The sequence below is a fragment of the Ornithodoros turicata genome, chromosome 1, assembly GCF_037126465.1.
Source record: "Ornithodoros turicata isolate Travis chromosome 1, ASM3712646v1, whole genome shotgun sequence".
In the NCBI taxonomy this organism is placed as follows: Eukaryota; Metazoa; Arthropoda; class Arachnida; order Ixodida; family Argasidae; genus Ornithodoros; species Ornithodoros turicata.
The window spans coordinates 18,885,532-18,902,452 of record NC_088201.1 but is presented as its reverse complement, the minus strand read 5'-3'; the positions used below and the strand labels follow the sequence as shown (position 1 = coordinate 18,902,452).

At 43.6% G+C, this 16,921-nt stretch overlaps 1 protein-coding gene across 2 annotated transcripts; it reads right to left on the bottom strand.

The window, feature by feature from the left end:
• Nucleotides 1-1,060: 1,060 nt before the first annotated feature.
• LOC135377586 (armadillo segment polarity protein-like) lies at nucleotides 1,061-16,752 on the bottom strand. Of its 2 annotated transcripts, none has more exons than XM_064610111.1 (15): nucleotides 16,648-16,752; nucleotides 15,897-15,965; nucleotides 15,579-15,700; nucleotides 10,221-10,326; nucleotides 9,466-9,653; nucleotides 9,080-9,384; nucleotides 8,614-8,815; nucleotides 8,118-8,262; nucleotides 7,744-8,054; nucleotides 7,411-7,665; nucleotides 5,650-5,814; nucleotides 5,437-5,587; nucleotides 5,024-5,148; nucleotides 4,859-4,958; nucleotides 1,061-2,046 (listed from the first exon to the last, which is right to left on the bottom strand). In XM_064610111.1, exons 2-15 carry the CDS (start codon nucleotides 15,940-15,942, stop codon nucleotides 1,838-1,840), a joined length of 2,430 nt encoding a protein of 809 aa, XP_064466181.1. In that variant the 5' UTR covers nucleotides 15,943-15,965; nucleotides 16,648-16,752; the 3' UTR covers nucleotides 1,061-1,837. The 2 variants fall into 2 exon arrangements, with proteins under 2 accessions (XP_064466181.1, XP_064466182.1); XM_064610112.1 differs by lacking the exon at nucleotides 16,648-16,752 and adding an exon at nucleotides 16,400-16,608.
• Nucleotides 16,753-16,921: the final 169 nt, after the last annotated feature.

The window sequence follows — 16,921 nt, the reverse complement described above, 5'->3', positions numbered from 1 at the left end:
ACCACGCTTTATTTGTGCACTGAATTTCTTGAAACTTGGACATTCAATAGAGGATCATTATATCCAATAACAGCCTCTTATCCGGTATCGCAGGTATTGCGCGACACTAGCGTTCTCCAACATTAGATTACTTCACTGTTACACACTTTTACAGCTTCTTTTACCACTTTGCAGATGCACTTTTACAGCTTCCTCTTTTACCACTTTGCAGAGGTTTTCAAAGTGGTTTCAAGTGGAAATTGTTGCATAAACAACTCGGAGTTACATTTTTCACCTGAACTGTTTAATGCAATTTGTATGTGCATGCTGCCATTACCATGTACCATTATGATTCACCTTCACTTTGTTTCCAGCAACATAGTGCCTAAATTCTAATGACTGCCATGTGAGAACCAAGACCAGCATACTCACCTCTTTCACCCTTATATCTATGAATTCCTTAGTAATATTATTAAACTGTGTACTACTTTTCACATATTTTTAGCACTTTTTATACAATACTCATTACATCTCAAATTTTTCAACAAAATACTGCTAAATCATAGCCACAGCAATTTCTACCTGATTGTAGTTGGGAATGAAGCAACACCTAACTGCACAACTAGAAATGATTTACATCCTTTATGACAAAACAGCAAACGAGGAGTTCAGCAATTTCCCCAGAAATCTACCTCTGGGAAGGAAGCTTCCTGGGGGGCATACGTTTATGGGTGCATGTATTCGGTATCATAGAAATCTTCCGGAGAAATTACTCCTTAAGATTTCTCTGATCGGTATAGCCGAGCTGTATTGAGCAATTTCAAAAATGGGGGGAATGCACGTGAAACTGCCTGCTACCTTGTGAGCTGAACATATCAGAAAAACAGTCAACAGGTGGCAAATGATTGAAAAGTGCTGTCACTGTGTAAAGAGCCATGTAAAACTTGCAAACTGCAGAGGAGACAAGTACCAAGCTACCTCTCTCTGGTAATCGCAGTGATGACCACATGTACAATGCATATAACACTGCACATGCACATACACACACACATTCATTCAACACTTAATGATGAAAGCAAACTAATTTGCTTCAAGTTTATTCAATTACAATGCACAAATACATAAATACAAGTATCACACAAGCTAAAAACCACCCATTGCTCTACACTGCACAGAAGTGAAAACACCATGACTTTGACAATTTCAATACTGGTTACTATGACAGTGCATGACAGAACTATAGTGGACAAATTAAAATGGCTACACTGTGTTAAGGACATAAAGATTGGGGGCAAGAAGACTAAATCCTGATCAGATGGTCTGCTTCAGCATCAAGACTGGACACCACAAAACGCCACATTTACATCATTCTGTCTTATTACAAAACAAAGCTGCCAGAAAGCTCATGCATGTATGTCATATCCTTAACTGGAAAGTTAAGGAATGAATACTATCTCACTAATGCTGGAAATGATGAAGATCAGAGGAAAAGCTGAGGAGGCATTGAAGTTAAGTTAAGATGGAATATGAACATGATTGCACAAATTTTTAAATATTTGATTGCTCTGAATACGCTAACGCTGTCACTATGGTAAACGAAGAAAGATATGTGAAAAAAAGAAAGAAAGCTAGCTACTGGTTTCTTTAACACACCCTTAAACAGGATTGTAAAGCACAGGACCTGGCAATAGTTGCTGACCGAACACCGAACCTAACATTAGGGGCAAGGGTTCTCCGCAAAATTGCTCCCGCATGCTACAGGAAAGCTCCGCCAAGGAAACAAAATGTAAACTTGCACCAAATGTGGTTCAGGTGTTCTCGATCAGCTCCCAGCATGAAGACACTTACGGACAGCTTCTCAGAGATCTGTGTCGTACCAAGCAGCCAACTGTCCATTGTTATCTTGCTGGGCAGGTGAGGGAAGGGAAGGGTCAAGAGGGTCAAAGTTCAAGTCTCCAGTACCATCTAGATCCATGGCCGTGTCCATGGGGGCATAGTTATGGGCACTCTGAGAAGATCCCAAGTCCAGCCCTTGCATGGAATCTATCGGGACTTGAGTGTCATAACCTGGAAAATGCAAGAACAATGACGTGATGTAACAGCTGCAAATAAAGCGGAAGAACATGCAAAGTCACAGCATCAGAAAACTAACACAGTTTAATTTCACGACCCCAATTTTTTGCAAATCAGGCACTGGGCACTAAATTTTGTGAAATCTAGACGCTAAAGTTTGTGGTTTGACTGCCTCACTCTGTGATACGCCTTAGATTGTCCTTACTGTTTTTTTCTGAAAAATCTAAATTATTAAATTTAGAAATTTCAGTTTACACAATTTGCAAAAATTAGGGGCACCAAATAATAAGGTTTCCACAGTATGCCTATCACTACTGCAAAATGTTACATCTGCTCTGTTCTGTAAGGCGTGACCAGCCATTATAAAATCCGTGGCAAAAGCTTCTATACTAATACAAGCTGCATGCCTTATAGCGTGCATGTCCAAACCAGATTTGCACACATTATGCCAGTGCATTATATTGAATATGAGATAAATTGAAGTATGTCTGAAGTACTGACAACGCCTACTTTCAACACTGCTGAAGTAAAAGCTCAAATGAGTACACAGTGGCTTGATTTTGTGCATTGCACAATTATGTTGCAGAAGCCATAATCTAGATAGCATGTGCATAACTTTTCCACGTAAGATACTAGCTCAATCTATCTAACAATGGCACTGTTAACTGCGATTCTGTAAGGGTATGGTTTAGTGGTGACAGACACATACAAACATGCTGAGATAGACATCCATGCAGCATACAAGATGCACAACTGAGAATTCTGAATGCATACCACCGTCACAGATCCTCCCTGATGAAGGACAGCTCAGGAGGAGTTTTGGCAGCAGGTTAGTATGGCGAATCCACAAAAAACAATACCCACATATTAGTACACACATCAGAAAAGGCCTGCCTTCCTCAACCAATCTCTTCCTGTCCGCTCTGGAACGTTCCTGGAGACACCTTTGACCTCATAACCCTTAAGAGAGAAGCTCTCCAATCTACACAAGTTTTCGCGATCTCACGTCATGAACAACATGCGTCCTCCAATGTTCGCACGAACACACAATGGTGAGCAACGCTCATGATATCATGCTCGTAATGCACAGGCTGCAAAACGTATGTTATGCGCCCATATTTCAGAATTTGTAAAGAAGAGATACCAGTATGCAAATAATTGTCAGTGTTTTTAGGCAAAGTACGAGACTCCAGAACAGATTAATCTTTGAAGCATCTGTCTTGCTGTAACACAGCATATCACCCGCTGGAGTATTACCAAGGAACTCCACGCTCAACCGCCGCATTGGCACTATTAAAGCTCATATGGTGCTTATCATTTGAAATAGCAAGTTGGTAAACATCTCGTATGGAGGGGAGCATGAAATGTATCTTGCAAAAAGGCTCGCAAACAAGGAAAATATATTGGGTTGTAGCAGAAGTTCATAGCGCATTTCCATCCGTGATTCTCTGCTCAACTGACCACTTTTGAAACTGACAATTATGGGCGGTGAAAAATGGATCGCTCATAACAATATGGTGCCAAATGGGTCCTGGGGAAGACTAAACGAGCCACCATAACCACTCCAAAAGCCACTCTGCATTCTAAGAAGATGCTGTATATCTTGTGGGCAGTGTAGTAAGAGTTTCTGCCACCCAACCTGACGGTTAATTACAACATGTACTGTTCCCAATTGGGCCAACTGAAAGCAGCAATCGATAGAAAGCATCTGGAATTGGCCAACCGGAAAGGTGTCGTTTGTCTGTATTTCAACTTTTGTTACAACCCAATATACAGACAACTGCGCAGTTCATCTCCTGCACTGCCATCCAACATGGGAAGGAGAAGGCATTTATCAACCAACGCCTGTCCAAAATTTAGCTTGAGAAGTTCACTTTCGAAACAACGTTCACATATCACAAAGGTTAACTAGTCGCTTTCAGCATCCAGCATTGACAAGGTTACCCTTGCCACCAGGAAAAGAGCTGCACTGTAGCAGGGTATATATACAAATTACTTTCCACAAGTTGTCTTTTCCCAGCATCTTTGAAGTAAAAATGAGTATTTAAGCTGTACTCTTCATCTACTTGAGACCAAACAGCATAGCTTGAATTATGCTGGTTGGAAACACTCATGCAGTGACTGCTCTCTAATGACTCAAGAGGCAGTGACACAGTCGGGGAGGGGTGTGCACACTGAAGCCTCAAAAATGAAACAGAATCTTTTAAATACTACATCAGAATTTTTGCAAGGATTACCTGAAGTTCAGGTTGGCATTGCGCAGCAAAGTAGACTAGGGGCAAAGGCAGAGGAAGACACTACACTTCCTCTGTCTTTGTTCCTCATCTACGTTGCTGTGCTATGCCAACCTTTTCAAGATACAAACTATCCCCAAGTCTCCACGATGTTACCTGAAGTTCACAGATTCATAAAAAAAATATGGAAGGGAACCTTGGCTACGCCTGCTGAAACAGACAGCAGCAGCCTTGGTAGGTACAAATGCCATTATGTTACGAGCGAGAAAAACAATGGATGTGCATTTGAAACAGTGTTCCTAGTGTGTCGAGCAGGTATACAATACCATGAAGAAACTGCAGCATACCCTACTAGGAACACAACCACCGGACAGGAAAGGTAGATGATGTGTGATGATACAGTGTTAGTCTGGTCAGTACAAAGAAAACAATCAAACTTGCTACACAAACAATATTACAGGACAGTGATGTACAAAGAAACAGAAGGAAATTGTAGGAGTGAGAATGGGTAACATAAGCATCCACGTGTTCAGAGGATGTTCAGAGGTTGTTGCTGAGGACAAAGGCCTCACCCTGCTGAGAGTAGGGGTTGTGACGACTGCTGGGGGGCCCTTGACCTGCTTGGTACATTTGATCGTGGTAAGCATCCAAGTTCATGTCCATGTCAGCTGCCTATAAGTAGACAGCAGGAAAACCTGTCAAAAAAGCCCACAAAAACAGGACTGTGGGACAATTACCGTGCCAACCCAAGGCCCAGCATCTTCACGGAACAATGAATTGGTGAGTTCCATTGACAGCCTTTTCTTGTAGTCCTGAGGTTTGTCTTCCGACATGCGGAACAGCACAGCTGCTGCATAGGTGGCTATAGAGAGGAAGCTCAATTAATGATAAGGTCACACTGATGTCCTACTTTACAACAGTCTGAACCGTCACACACAAACCAAAGCTCCGTTAACTCCAGCAAGGAAAGCGTGGCACTTTCGCCACATCGAGAGAAACATACACTCGATGCTTCAAATGGCCAAAAAATATTGGGGAGAGCAGCTGACAAAAAAAATGTTTACCCTACAGCCAAAATGATTTACCAGTTGCTCCCCAGAATAGTTAACTTTGCGCTGCACCAAGGCCCTTTTTACTCCTTCATACTTACCTACACCTTCATTCCTGGAATGCAAGAGGTCCGTGAGGGGTGCTGTGGCACCATCTGCCTCAATCATCTCGGCCCCTTCTTTATCAGCTGCGAGCTCACACAGTACACCAGCTGCCACTCTCTGAATGTTCTCGATTTCGCTGTACAAGAGCTGCATTCACAAGATAACGTGTAAAAGAACGTGCTATGACAGACAAAAAGAACCTTACAAACCTGGACAAACACTGGAATGACGTTTAGCCCCCGAATGATAGCCCGATTATGTGCTTCCCGTGCCAGGATGTGTAGTGCCCCAACGGTGCTTTCTACTATCTCTTCCATCCGGACCCCATCAGAATAGGCGCCCTGGCTTCCATTGGAGGCAACACTTGAGCGTTGCTAGGAAGAGGACAGACACATGCCAATGACTCCACCAGACAGAGAAACAGACCCCTGTGCTGCATCACAATACTGAAGCGTTATTAGTGACATTCTAAGCAAGTCTGTGCACGGCTTGCAGCACACTTGCAAGACATCTGGGCATCACCCATATTTACAGGACACAGATATACAGCAAGCGGGATGGAGACACGTTTCGACACACAGTCTTTTAAATTCAGGAAGATGCGCAATTTAAATTTTTGTTGCGTGTACGAGTTATGTACTTTAACGTAGCACTTATATAACAATTAGAAAGCTGAAAGGGGCATCCACCCATCACAGCCCCTTAGGAACAGTAAAGGAAATACAACGGAAACAGAACTAAAAGGCCAGTATCAGAAATGGAAAACAAACAAAAATATGCAAGCAGCAAAAATGAAAGTGCTAACAAAAATACACCCATCACCCTTCTCTGATATGGACTAGAGGTAGAGTATTGATTTGAAACATGTATTGTAAAACGCGAGGTCACAAAAACACGACAGTAGTTCAGGCCTAGCTAGTATTAGCAGAATCGTTGCAAAATTTGACAACTGTGGACACTGAAATTTCAGTAAAGAATATTGTAAGCTGTGCATATTGCTTGGCACATCTTTAGTCCCAAAAGCATCATCAAATTATGGGTTAAAAACAAGGCAGTGAGAAAGCAAGCATGCCTGGGGTGAAAATGCTGAGCTGAACATACCGTTCGTTATCGTTATTATAGAAATTGGTGCGCTCCAAACGTCACGCAACCGTTGCAACGGCACATGAAAACCGTTTCGGTAGGCCAGCATTTAAAGAAACGACACGATTGGTCATCGTGCGGGAGTACATGACAAATCACAGTGAAAGTCACGCATGTATTGCGCAGTAGGGAATAATGAAAAGTTGAGCATCGAGCCCCTGGTGATAACGAAAATCTCACATTCAACTACAACGCAGCAAACATCTCAAGCTGTGCAGGAGATTTTTGTTGTGTTTGTCTCTTCTCAATCCCTGGGTTTTAATATACATAGATATACAGCATTAAGTGCTGAGGGTGTTTTTTCTTCTTTGTTACCGCATGGTTTATAGTACTAAGCCATCAAAAGAATGATTTGTGATTACGACAGTGATTACAGTTTCTATGGCACAAAAGCAACTGAGGCTCTAGGAAACAATGATTTATGCGTGCTTGTGGGAACTACGACTACATTTAAGTTTGTCACGGTTAGGGCAAAGATAGGATACAACGAGTCATAGGACACAGTGTTTTTGCATTAGCTACTAAATCCAATCCCGTGATGACAAAATCCCAGAACAGTGGGAGGTTATCAGTGGTTGACTTCTAGACAATTCTCAGTGGAGGAGGTGTGAAAGTGCAGTATTACTTACTATCCTTCACTGCACATCCGTAGCCTTTTTTAGTTATGGCACATGAGTCATCTCGAATAAAAACATAAAACAGATGCATGCTTCAGCATGCCCTAACTCATGTACAAGTGTGCAACTGAATAAGTAACACGGGGCAGCATACAAGAATAGAATAGCCCACATAGAAGCTGCGTGCTGGTAGAGTGTAATAAGGCTTACTCGTTGAGTGTCTTGGTACGATTTGTGTAGCAGCTGTACAAGGCGTGGTATCGCACCATGTTCACGAAGCGGTGCATGATTAGCAGGGCAGAGAGCCAAATTGCGAATTAGACCAATGACAGCCTTAATGAGAGGCCAGCGGCTTGGTGGGTGAAGCAGCTTCACAATCACTTGCAGTCCATAGTTATTTCGCACGGCATTCTGGGCCATCTCAGCTTCGGGGTGGCGACATGTCAGGTGCCTCAAGGCACAGACCTGTTGGAGAGGCATCGCAGAAATGAAGCCAAGAGCTAACAAAATATGTGCACAACAAACTTTGGCCATGACACTCACAGCAGGTTCAGTTATCTCTTCCCTGTCACCAGCTTGGATGACCGTTCTCACAAGAGCTTCGATGCCGCCGACGTGGCAGACGGTCACCTTATTCCGATGGTTGTTGCAAGTAAGGTTTGACAGGATGCCAGCAGCACAGGTCACTACATTGATATCATTGCTTCCCAAGAGCTGGACGAGGCTAGAAAGTAGACCGTCAACATTCTCCTGTTTAATAGCTGCATCAGACAAGTTACGTAGAGTCCAAAGACACTTCAGTACAAGGCGTTGGCTCTGGTGGCCCAGGTGCATTGCAGTTGCTTGAACACCACCTGTAACAAGCAATGAAGTTAAACAAAAAGTTTACCCGCAAGAGACAACATGGAGCCTCGCACCTGCTTCAACAATGGCCGGCTTGTTGCTAGAACACACGGACAACACCTTGAGCACCCTTGATGTGGTCCAAAGCAGCTTTTCATAGGTGTAGGAACGCATGATGCGTACCAGCTCTGCAGGGCCACCACTGGCCAGAATGATCAACTGTAATGATGAAAACCAAAATGTAAACTGGGCACCAAAGCACCAGGCCCGCATTATTTCTGTTATCCACCACAAGCTTTAGCATAAACAGCCAGTTCTGGTCAAGTTCGATATAGCAGCTAAGATTTACTCTGGTTTGTTATTAACACAAACTGTTCGGCTTGTTCATAGACACGTCCAAAGAAGTTGGAGTGCAGGTACCGGAATAGGGCACAGCAGAATGGAGTGCTGTGTGATCGCCTGCTGTGTCTGCACTCAAACTTCTCTGGGTTTTGGTTTGTTAGTATGTAGGTTTCAGTGTAGTCTATCCTTGAAAAGAAAAGAAAAAAACAAATACATAAATGCACCTACCTTGCTCTCTTGATTTCCATAGGCAAGGATTTGAAGACAGTCGGTTACTATGGCCAGAAATTTGACATTGTTTCTTTGAAGAAGTGACACCATTTTTTGAAGTCCTCCAGCAAGCCGCACGGCCATTTTGGAGCCTTCTTGGTGCAGCAGCAGGTTGTGCAAGGTGGTGATCGCGTAGAATAGCACAGACTCCACCGGCGAGCTGTGGAAGGTTTCATCTCTAGCGTAAGCACTCCCACTTATGCACTAGTTACCAATAGCTATTTCAAACCGAAATTTATGGACCTTCTACGTGAATTACTCAATCCAGATTATACTAATTCTGGAAACGGCCTTCACTTGAAAGCAATTTGTGCATGGCCCTACTATGCACCCTAACTTAAACCAGAGGTCAACGAGGCAGAAATGCAAACCGTCAACCAGCACAACATTCAGAACATGCTAAAAATGTGCAGCAACTCTGTACCTGAGCAGCTTGACCAGTGCTGGGATGCCACCAGATTTGAAGATGGCTAATAAACCTTGCCGGTGATGGGACAAGTTGTGCAAGGTCCCAGCAGCACACCGAGTGGTCTCCAAGTCATTTGACGTCGACATGGCCCTTACCAAAGCCGCTACCATCTGCGGAGAGTTCATGATAGCGTGGCGAGAGGCCTCTTTCTTCGACAACTGATGGACCATCATTGCTGCTTGACTAACTACAACTTGGTCTTCATCGTTTAACAATTTTATTAGCTCTGGTATGGCACGGGTGGCCAAATCAGCATCGTCCTGAAACAGAGGCTTTCTTGTTACCATCCACGGCATGCACACTTTCTGTTAGTAAATGTTGATGGCATAAGTGATACGCACTTGATAGTTGATGAGGTTTACAACGGCGTGCTTGAGCATTTGGGAAGGCTCGGAGAGTCTCTGCACAGCTGTAGGTTGAGCAGGATCATACTGGGTGGATGGGATCTCAATGCCTTCATCCAGGGTCTCTGGAAACATGGCTGCTCGCACCCGTTGTGACCTTGTCTGGCTTAGCTGTTGGTTCATTTCTGTGGATAGCAGGAGTGGAAGATATTAATACGCATAGCATACTCTGTGACTCAATGTGACATTTCAAGCTAAGAACTGGCCCACCCAACGGATATGTTCCAGCAGAAATATTCATAAAACAAGTAAGCGGCAAGAACAAATTGGTTATTTTGCTAGAAAGGAAGTGATCGGGCTCCAAATGGACCAATGCAGAGAGACATACAGTTGAGGCAGACTGTTTGTGGTTCTCATTGCATTCTAATGTCACTAGGTTCTCTTGGGAAAATACAGATTATCACTCTGCATCTTTCCAAAGTGGGGCTGGTCATTAAACTTGTAGGAGGACTCTTCAAATTAGGAAAATAAAAGAAGCAAGACACAGTACAGCCCAAACAAACTAATGTTTGGTTCCGAAATTTCTGTTATGTCCCAAAACTAAAAATGTTCTTTGTTCACAGTGTGCATTTATACCTTCCCATTGTAGTAGATTCCAAGACTACCACAACAAGAGACCCAGTATATAGATCAAGACACAGAAAGCCAAGAACCTTTCGAAATACTTCAGACTGAAGTAAACACTGCCTTACCATCGACTTGGTCAGGCGTGAAGCCCTGTCCAAATCCTGGCTGTTCCCAGTCAAACACCATTTGCTCGTCCGTAAGCTCATCATCTTTTCCCGATACTGACGGTGCCTGTGGATTACAACATTTTTTTAAAATTCAAATATGCTATAGGTCCCCACTAAGGGTCAAAGCGGAAGTGGATGGTCTGGCAACAGTTCACACAAGCAGAAAAAGTCTATTCATGTCTAAGCTGACGTTCAAAAGTCATGTTCTAAGTGACCTTCTGACGTCACCCACTCAAACGTTGCCTACCTGCACACTGACAATGGCCCAAAAAGGCCGACCACTGGCGACGTTTTATAAACTCATGCCCTACATGCATCCAAAAGAGCTTTAGCTTCTTTTTTCCTATGTGACAAATCATAATTCGTGGCTTTATGTCATGAAATAACGGCAAGGTCTATTTCAGTACTAATTTGAATACGAATTTGAAACACTAGGAAATATAAAAATATGCATTATGCAACTTTCAAACTTTCGAAGTAAACAAACTGAACAATTTACTTAGCTTGATAGGAAGACGGCCAATCTGAACCTAATCAAACTTTTCAATAAAAATACCAAATCATCCGATGCACCATCCTATTTTTTTCACTCGTTTTTTTGTATTAGCAGGATATGGCAATTTAAGTACTCTTGGTGATGGCTGCAAACTTGTTCTCGCTGACACAGCAGTAGCCACAACAAATAAAATGGTGGCAAGCTACGCTGCCAAAGAAACAATTGCAAAGATTTTCAGTTTGGCAGCTGAACCCCATGGTGCCTCGTAGATAACAAAATAAAGAGCACCTCATTCACTAATGTTGAATTCCAATGGCAGATTCGGAGCGTTTCCAGAGCAAGTTTTGTTGCTCCGCCGAGAGCAAGTCTGTTCGATTGGCAGATTGGGAACAGTTCTGGAGTCTTCCAATGGGAGCTTCGGAGCGGCATTCGAGCCAAGGTCGCTCCAGGGAGCAACCCAGACTGCTCCGCCAAAATAGGCAGATTCAACCGGAACTCTACGTGACGTGTCACTTGTCGCTCGTGCTTCCTATTTCCTGTCTCTGCTTCGGCAACATGGCCGCTTCCCGACGCGTCTTCGCCGTGACTAGTATTTCGCGTCGTACGTTAGCTATTTTGTTTCTTGAAGAAAGCAATAAGCCAGACATCACCAGGGCAACGTTAGGAGATTAGGAGGACCTTGATGTTGCAAAACATGGCGTTGTATTGGAACATTAATGCAATCTTCTTCTTCTTCCTCGGTCTCTGGCCGCCATCCACCAAGGAAGATTCGCCAGGGCTAAACTCCAAGGTGGGCACAAGTGTTCCAGTTGCAGATTTGGATCACTTGCTCTAGGCCAGATCAAGCCGCTCCACTGCGGAGTGTGCCACTTGCTCCGACACCGCCATTGGAATTCAACATAATACTGTGCACGAAAGCCAATAACTGAACAACCCTGTACGCTTTTTCCTCACACATTTGCAGTTCTGATCAGACGTCGGCAAAAAAAAAACTCGCGAGTGCGATAAATCACGATATGTACGATCACAATCACCGAAGCGAAGAGTCTAACGTGACTGCAATCATTTTGACAAGGGACTCGCGATTATCTTAAACAAGGCTGATGCAACATGAATGAGGAGGGGAGTTTTTATGGTTGCGCGCAGCTGTCATCTTATCTTGCTGGTCTGAGCAGTGTGATCACACTGTGGCGCCCCGTTGCGGCGCGAAAAAGCAATCTCAATACAACCGGACTACAAGAAGCCTCTCGTTTTTGTAACGGCTTCCACCACGCCTTCAAGAAAATCACAATTTGTCCTGTTTCCAGAACACTAGTTTGCGTGTACACAAACTCCCCTGGATGTCACTTGCGGTATGCAAATCACTATTATACGTTTAAAGCACAGTATTTCCGGAGCCGGCGACAAGGCCGTGGCACGACAGTGCATCGTACGCTATCGCCTTTGTGTACGTAACGGATAGCGTGATGGTTCTGCACACTGTGCGAACCTCTCTTTATGTATTCCGCATGCGCAAAACCGCCGACACTATCCCTTACATACGCAAGGCCGATAGCGTATGAAGGCCTGACTTTTTAGGGTTAAACCCGTATCCGCCCGATATTTACCCCCCGAATGAAATCTGTAAAATTCGGGTTTAACCCGAATCTACCCGAAAACATCCGGGTCGTGTGGCACACTCATAAGTGTGCATTAAAATAAAGTTTGATAACATTGCTAAACATTAGTTCCATGTTAAGACAAATTTTTATTAAACAAAAAAAAATCACCCGAATACACCCGAATTCCTGACGACAGAATATGCCATAACAGGATTTAACCCGAATACACCCGAATTTTCAAATGAAAAATATCACCCGATATTTACCCCCCGAATTTGGACAAAAATAAAACCCGAAAAAGTCAGGCCCTACGTATGATGCACTAAAACTCTCTAATGTCTTTGTAGTTTGCTACACGAAACGTTCTACATTGCACTCTTTTGGCCGTTACCGGCCTCAGCGGTTCATCGGCGTAACGTGTTTGCCTTATGATCACAAGATCGCGGGCTCGAATCTGCCCGAGGAACTTTGTGATAGGGTACTAGTTGCTTAGAAACGCCGCCTTCCGTGAGGGATGTTACATACGGGGTGCTGTTTGGTGAGCCTTCATCGCAGATGAACCTCAGGTGGAAAAAAGCAATCTTTAGACCGACCGCTGTGGTGTCGCTCATGATCTCAGCTGTCTCGCGACATAAACCCCTATTATTAATAATAATAAACCCACCAATTATTATTATTGTTATCATTCTTTCATTTGGTCCTTCCTGTGCCCAGGACTGGAAGCCCGCTCTTATTGCAAATCCTATACGCCAGAATTTACAACCAACAGGCTGTCGCTAGTTATGATAACATACCCTCTCTCCCCCAAAAATGAGATAGCTGTTTCCTCTCACAGACCGCTCCTGTATCATATCAGAGATGATGCAGCGTCAGCCGCTGACGCTGCAGGGTGGCACGTGTGTTATCATTATCGTATGAGTGCACCAGTAATGCCCCATGATGACGCTTTATAATATCGCGAACGTGTGTCGGCAATCACCAGTGTCACTGCTTTTTTTTCTCGTAGCGTCTTAGCCCGCGATAACCAGCAATCCTCGGCTGAGTGAGTACAGTACCGCACCGGCGCTGCAAATAGTTTTCCTGCGAGTACGCGATGACGGACGCCATAGCAACCACCGCTGATTACGCGTGCGACTGAAATGGCCGCACGCTGCATCAGATGATTGTGATTGTGAGTTATCGTGAGTCAAAATGCCGAGCTCTGGTTCTGATGCACAACTCATACGAAACTTTGTGATATGCAGGAAATGTGACTTGGCATACTGTAAAAGTGGTTAATTTCGCTGTCACAATGATCTGCAAATCCGCTAGGCAAGATGTTTAGGGAATATTTCACGGGACTTTAACTTTGCAATGGGGTTGCTTCTATGCGGTTGTACCACAGCCTTCATCTGGGCAAGAATGCTGAAGTCTGAGGCTTCACCAAGGTATCAGGAACAGCCACATAGAGCTTCCATGCTTGAATACCTCAGTATTGAGGAAGAACTTGACGAACACAACAAAATCTCAACCACAGTTAAAACTTTATATACACACCTACAAATATGATCACAGTTGTCTCGAGACATAAAGCCCCTAATTATTATTACGACTACACATATAAACTCAAGGAGAAGGACAGGGAGAAAGGAAGACTGACTTTCGGTGTGAACGCCAAAAACTGTCTACTTATACGGTTCCCTGAACTGGAAATCGCTGTAGTCTCCTTTACAACGCTTTTCAGGTCATTCAGCTCTCTTCCTAAGACAGCGGAGACATCCCACATGGGGACGCAATTACTACATTCCTGGAGATGCTTTACAATTTCTAAATGTGAAACTGACCTGCTCACATTCACCAACATCAGGTCACATGTCAGTTTCGCATTAATTTGAAAATTGCATAGCATCTCAAGGAATGTAACAATTGCATCCCCATGTGGGATTTCTCCACTGTCTTAGCAAGAGAGCCGAATGACCTCAAAAGGGTCCTTTGGGGTTCACACCAGAAGTGAAAGCCTTCCTTTCTTCCTACCCTCCTCGGGTATATATATTTGTGGTTGTGTAAACAAAGTTTCAGCTGTGTTTTGTTTCTTTTATTGTGTTCATCAAGTTATTCCTCAATCTCAGGGCATTTAAGTATGAAAGTTCGTAACCACCAGCTGCCCAGCTTCCTTGCAGTTCTACCTATGCAGAATCAAACCTTCCCGTGGTGAACATGACACTGACGATCACACATACATTCTCAAGTTGAGGACAGGGGTAGATGATGAAATGGTGTTCGAATGAATGTGGAATTGATGTCTAGTAGTGAAATAATAGTGATACAATGGATTGCACCAAGTAGATCAGTTCCACTTAGTGAAACTCATTCGTTGCAAATTACAATTTTTCAATACTTTCCTGTCCTCATTAACAATATTTCGGAGGACTTTAAATTCGCGAAAATTAGTTCCCCGCAAACACTACTACTTTTGCAGTATGCGAGATGACACAAAGTGCTTGACACAAGACAAAACAGTTTCATAATAATAATAATAATAATAATAATAATAATAATAATAATAATAGTGATATCATATGGTCACTCATAGGACAACCATGAGCAAAGCAACAGTGTTTGGTACTTGGTTCGTTTTTGTCCACCTGAGGGTTCTGTAGATGCTCCGCAATCTCACCATAAACCACCATCAACATTGCCTGTGAAGGACTTTAAGTATAAGCGTCCTTTGCCAGGGATGTTGATGTCCAAAGCTGCCTAAAGAAAGTGTAAAATAGTGTCTAGGCAATGGACCATTTCCGACAAAGCGTATGCGCATGCCCGGACCTTGCGTCCGCCATCTTTGAGTGGAAAACATCGCTATGGACCCACTTGAGGGAGACTGTCATGTTCATTGTGGGGATATAATCGGTTTCAAGGTTATGCGGACGTTTGAGGTCTGGTAACGAGTACAATGCGCTTTCACTCTTTCCGCATTCTTCTTCCAATCTTCTCTTTATACTTTCCCACGCAACGTGCCAGTCCGAAAAGCGCGTCACCATTATTGTGGGGAAAGACACGACGTTCGACATTCCGTCGCCAGGGGCGACGCGAAGATGGAAATGGTCCATTGATACCATGATGCAAAGTTGCTGGCGTCCTCAACCTGGTTCGAACCAGCAACTTTGGTATTGGTGAATGGACGTGTGCAAAATGGCTCCCCATGATGAGAAAAGAAAAAAATCATCTCATTATGCGGACCTGTGTTGTGATGCCAGAGTGAATTCCAGAATCGGCCATGTAGTTGCCTTGCTGCCACATTATAGTCTGTTCTTTGGCATTGACTGGGAGATCACCTTGGTTCGTATAGTTGTTGTGGCTCACTGAAATGCAGAACCCAAAGTTGCTTGAAGATCAAACTTGCCAACTAATAACAAAAAGCTGTTACGAAACTTATTGCACATTTGACAGATGTATGTATGGACAATGAGACCGCACACCAGAACAGACTTCCACATGCAACCTCTCACCCCAAAAGAATTCCCCAATGAGAAAAATTATGCCCTGGCTAATGCTTACTGGTTCTCGAAGCTGGTGGTGCCCCAGTCTGCATTTGGTAGCTCATTTTCTTTTCGTTCCAGCAACTACCTTCAAAGAAAACAGACCATCGACGAGTTCTCACATGAATACCAAATGGCACTATTTAAAAAAAAACAGCCACGGATATTATCAACCTCATACCGTACCATATAAAACGATATCTGAGAAACATAGCTCTAGTACAGTCGAGCAGTAAACCCCTTATGTTCTCCATATGCTTGGCGTCACTTTGCAGAACACTTGTTCTACGAACTTACAGGAGACAACATAAGAAAATATCGCTCGTACAAGAAGCGAATCCACGCCCGATGCGAATCAAAAAGTTTGTTTTCTCGTTTACTGTTCCAAACGTATGAAACTGGGCTCGTTACAGGTATATCTCATGTAATGTGGAACCTGTCAATGATCACAAACTGACACCATTTCAAGGCTCGCCAGGCTGCTATGCAGTTGTTGCACGATCACATAAAAAGTGAAAATACCTTTCAATAAACGAAATTGTGTACCAGCTGTTGTGAGACGTTAGTAAAGTAAAGGTACACAAAAGTTTTACAGAAACACAGAAAGCCAACGCCCTGTACAAGGCGACAAACACATATTCGACCGCGTAAAATCGTTGACATGCAAATATGCCAGTGAAAATATTTGTCGCACATCAACACTGAACAATGATGATACGAGAATAAAACGCTAACAGCGAGTTTGCATGAAGTTAGAGGCATAAGCCTACCAAAGTTCGGTCGTTCAAAATGGCGTCAAGTGCAGCGTCAAGAAACCATGGCACAACAATGCGATCGACTGATGCTGCTGATGCGGTGTGGAGGGTACTCCAGGTTATGCCGGTGAGGGCGTAAGCAGCGTGAGCAGTGGGCAGTGAGCATGTGTCTGAGGAAGAAGGACAGCACTGGTGTGGAAGAAAAGGGGAGCAATGAGGACAGAATATGAAGAAAACAATATATTTCTTATTCCACTGAGACGTGAAATGCACACAAGGAGGCAAATGT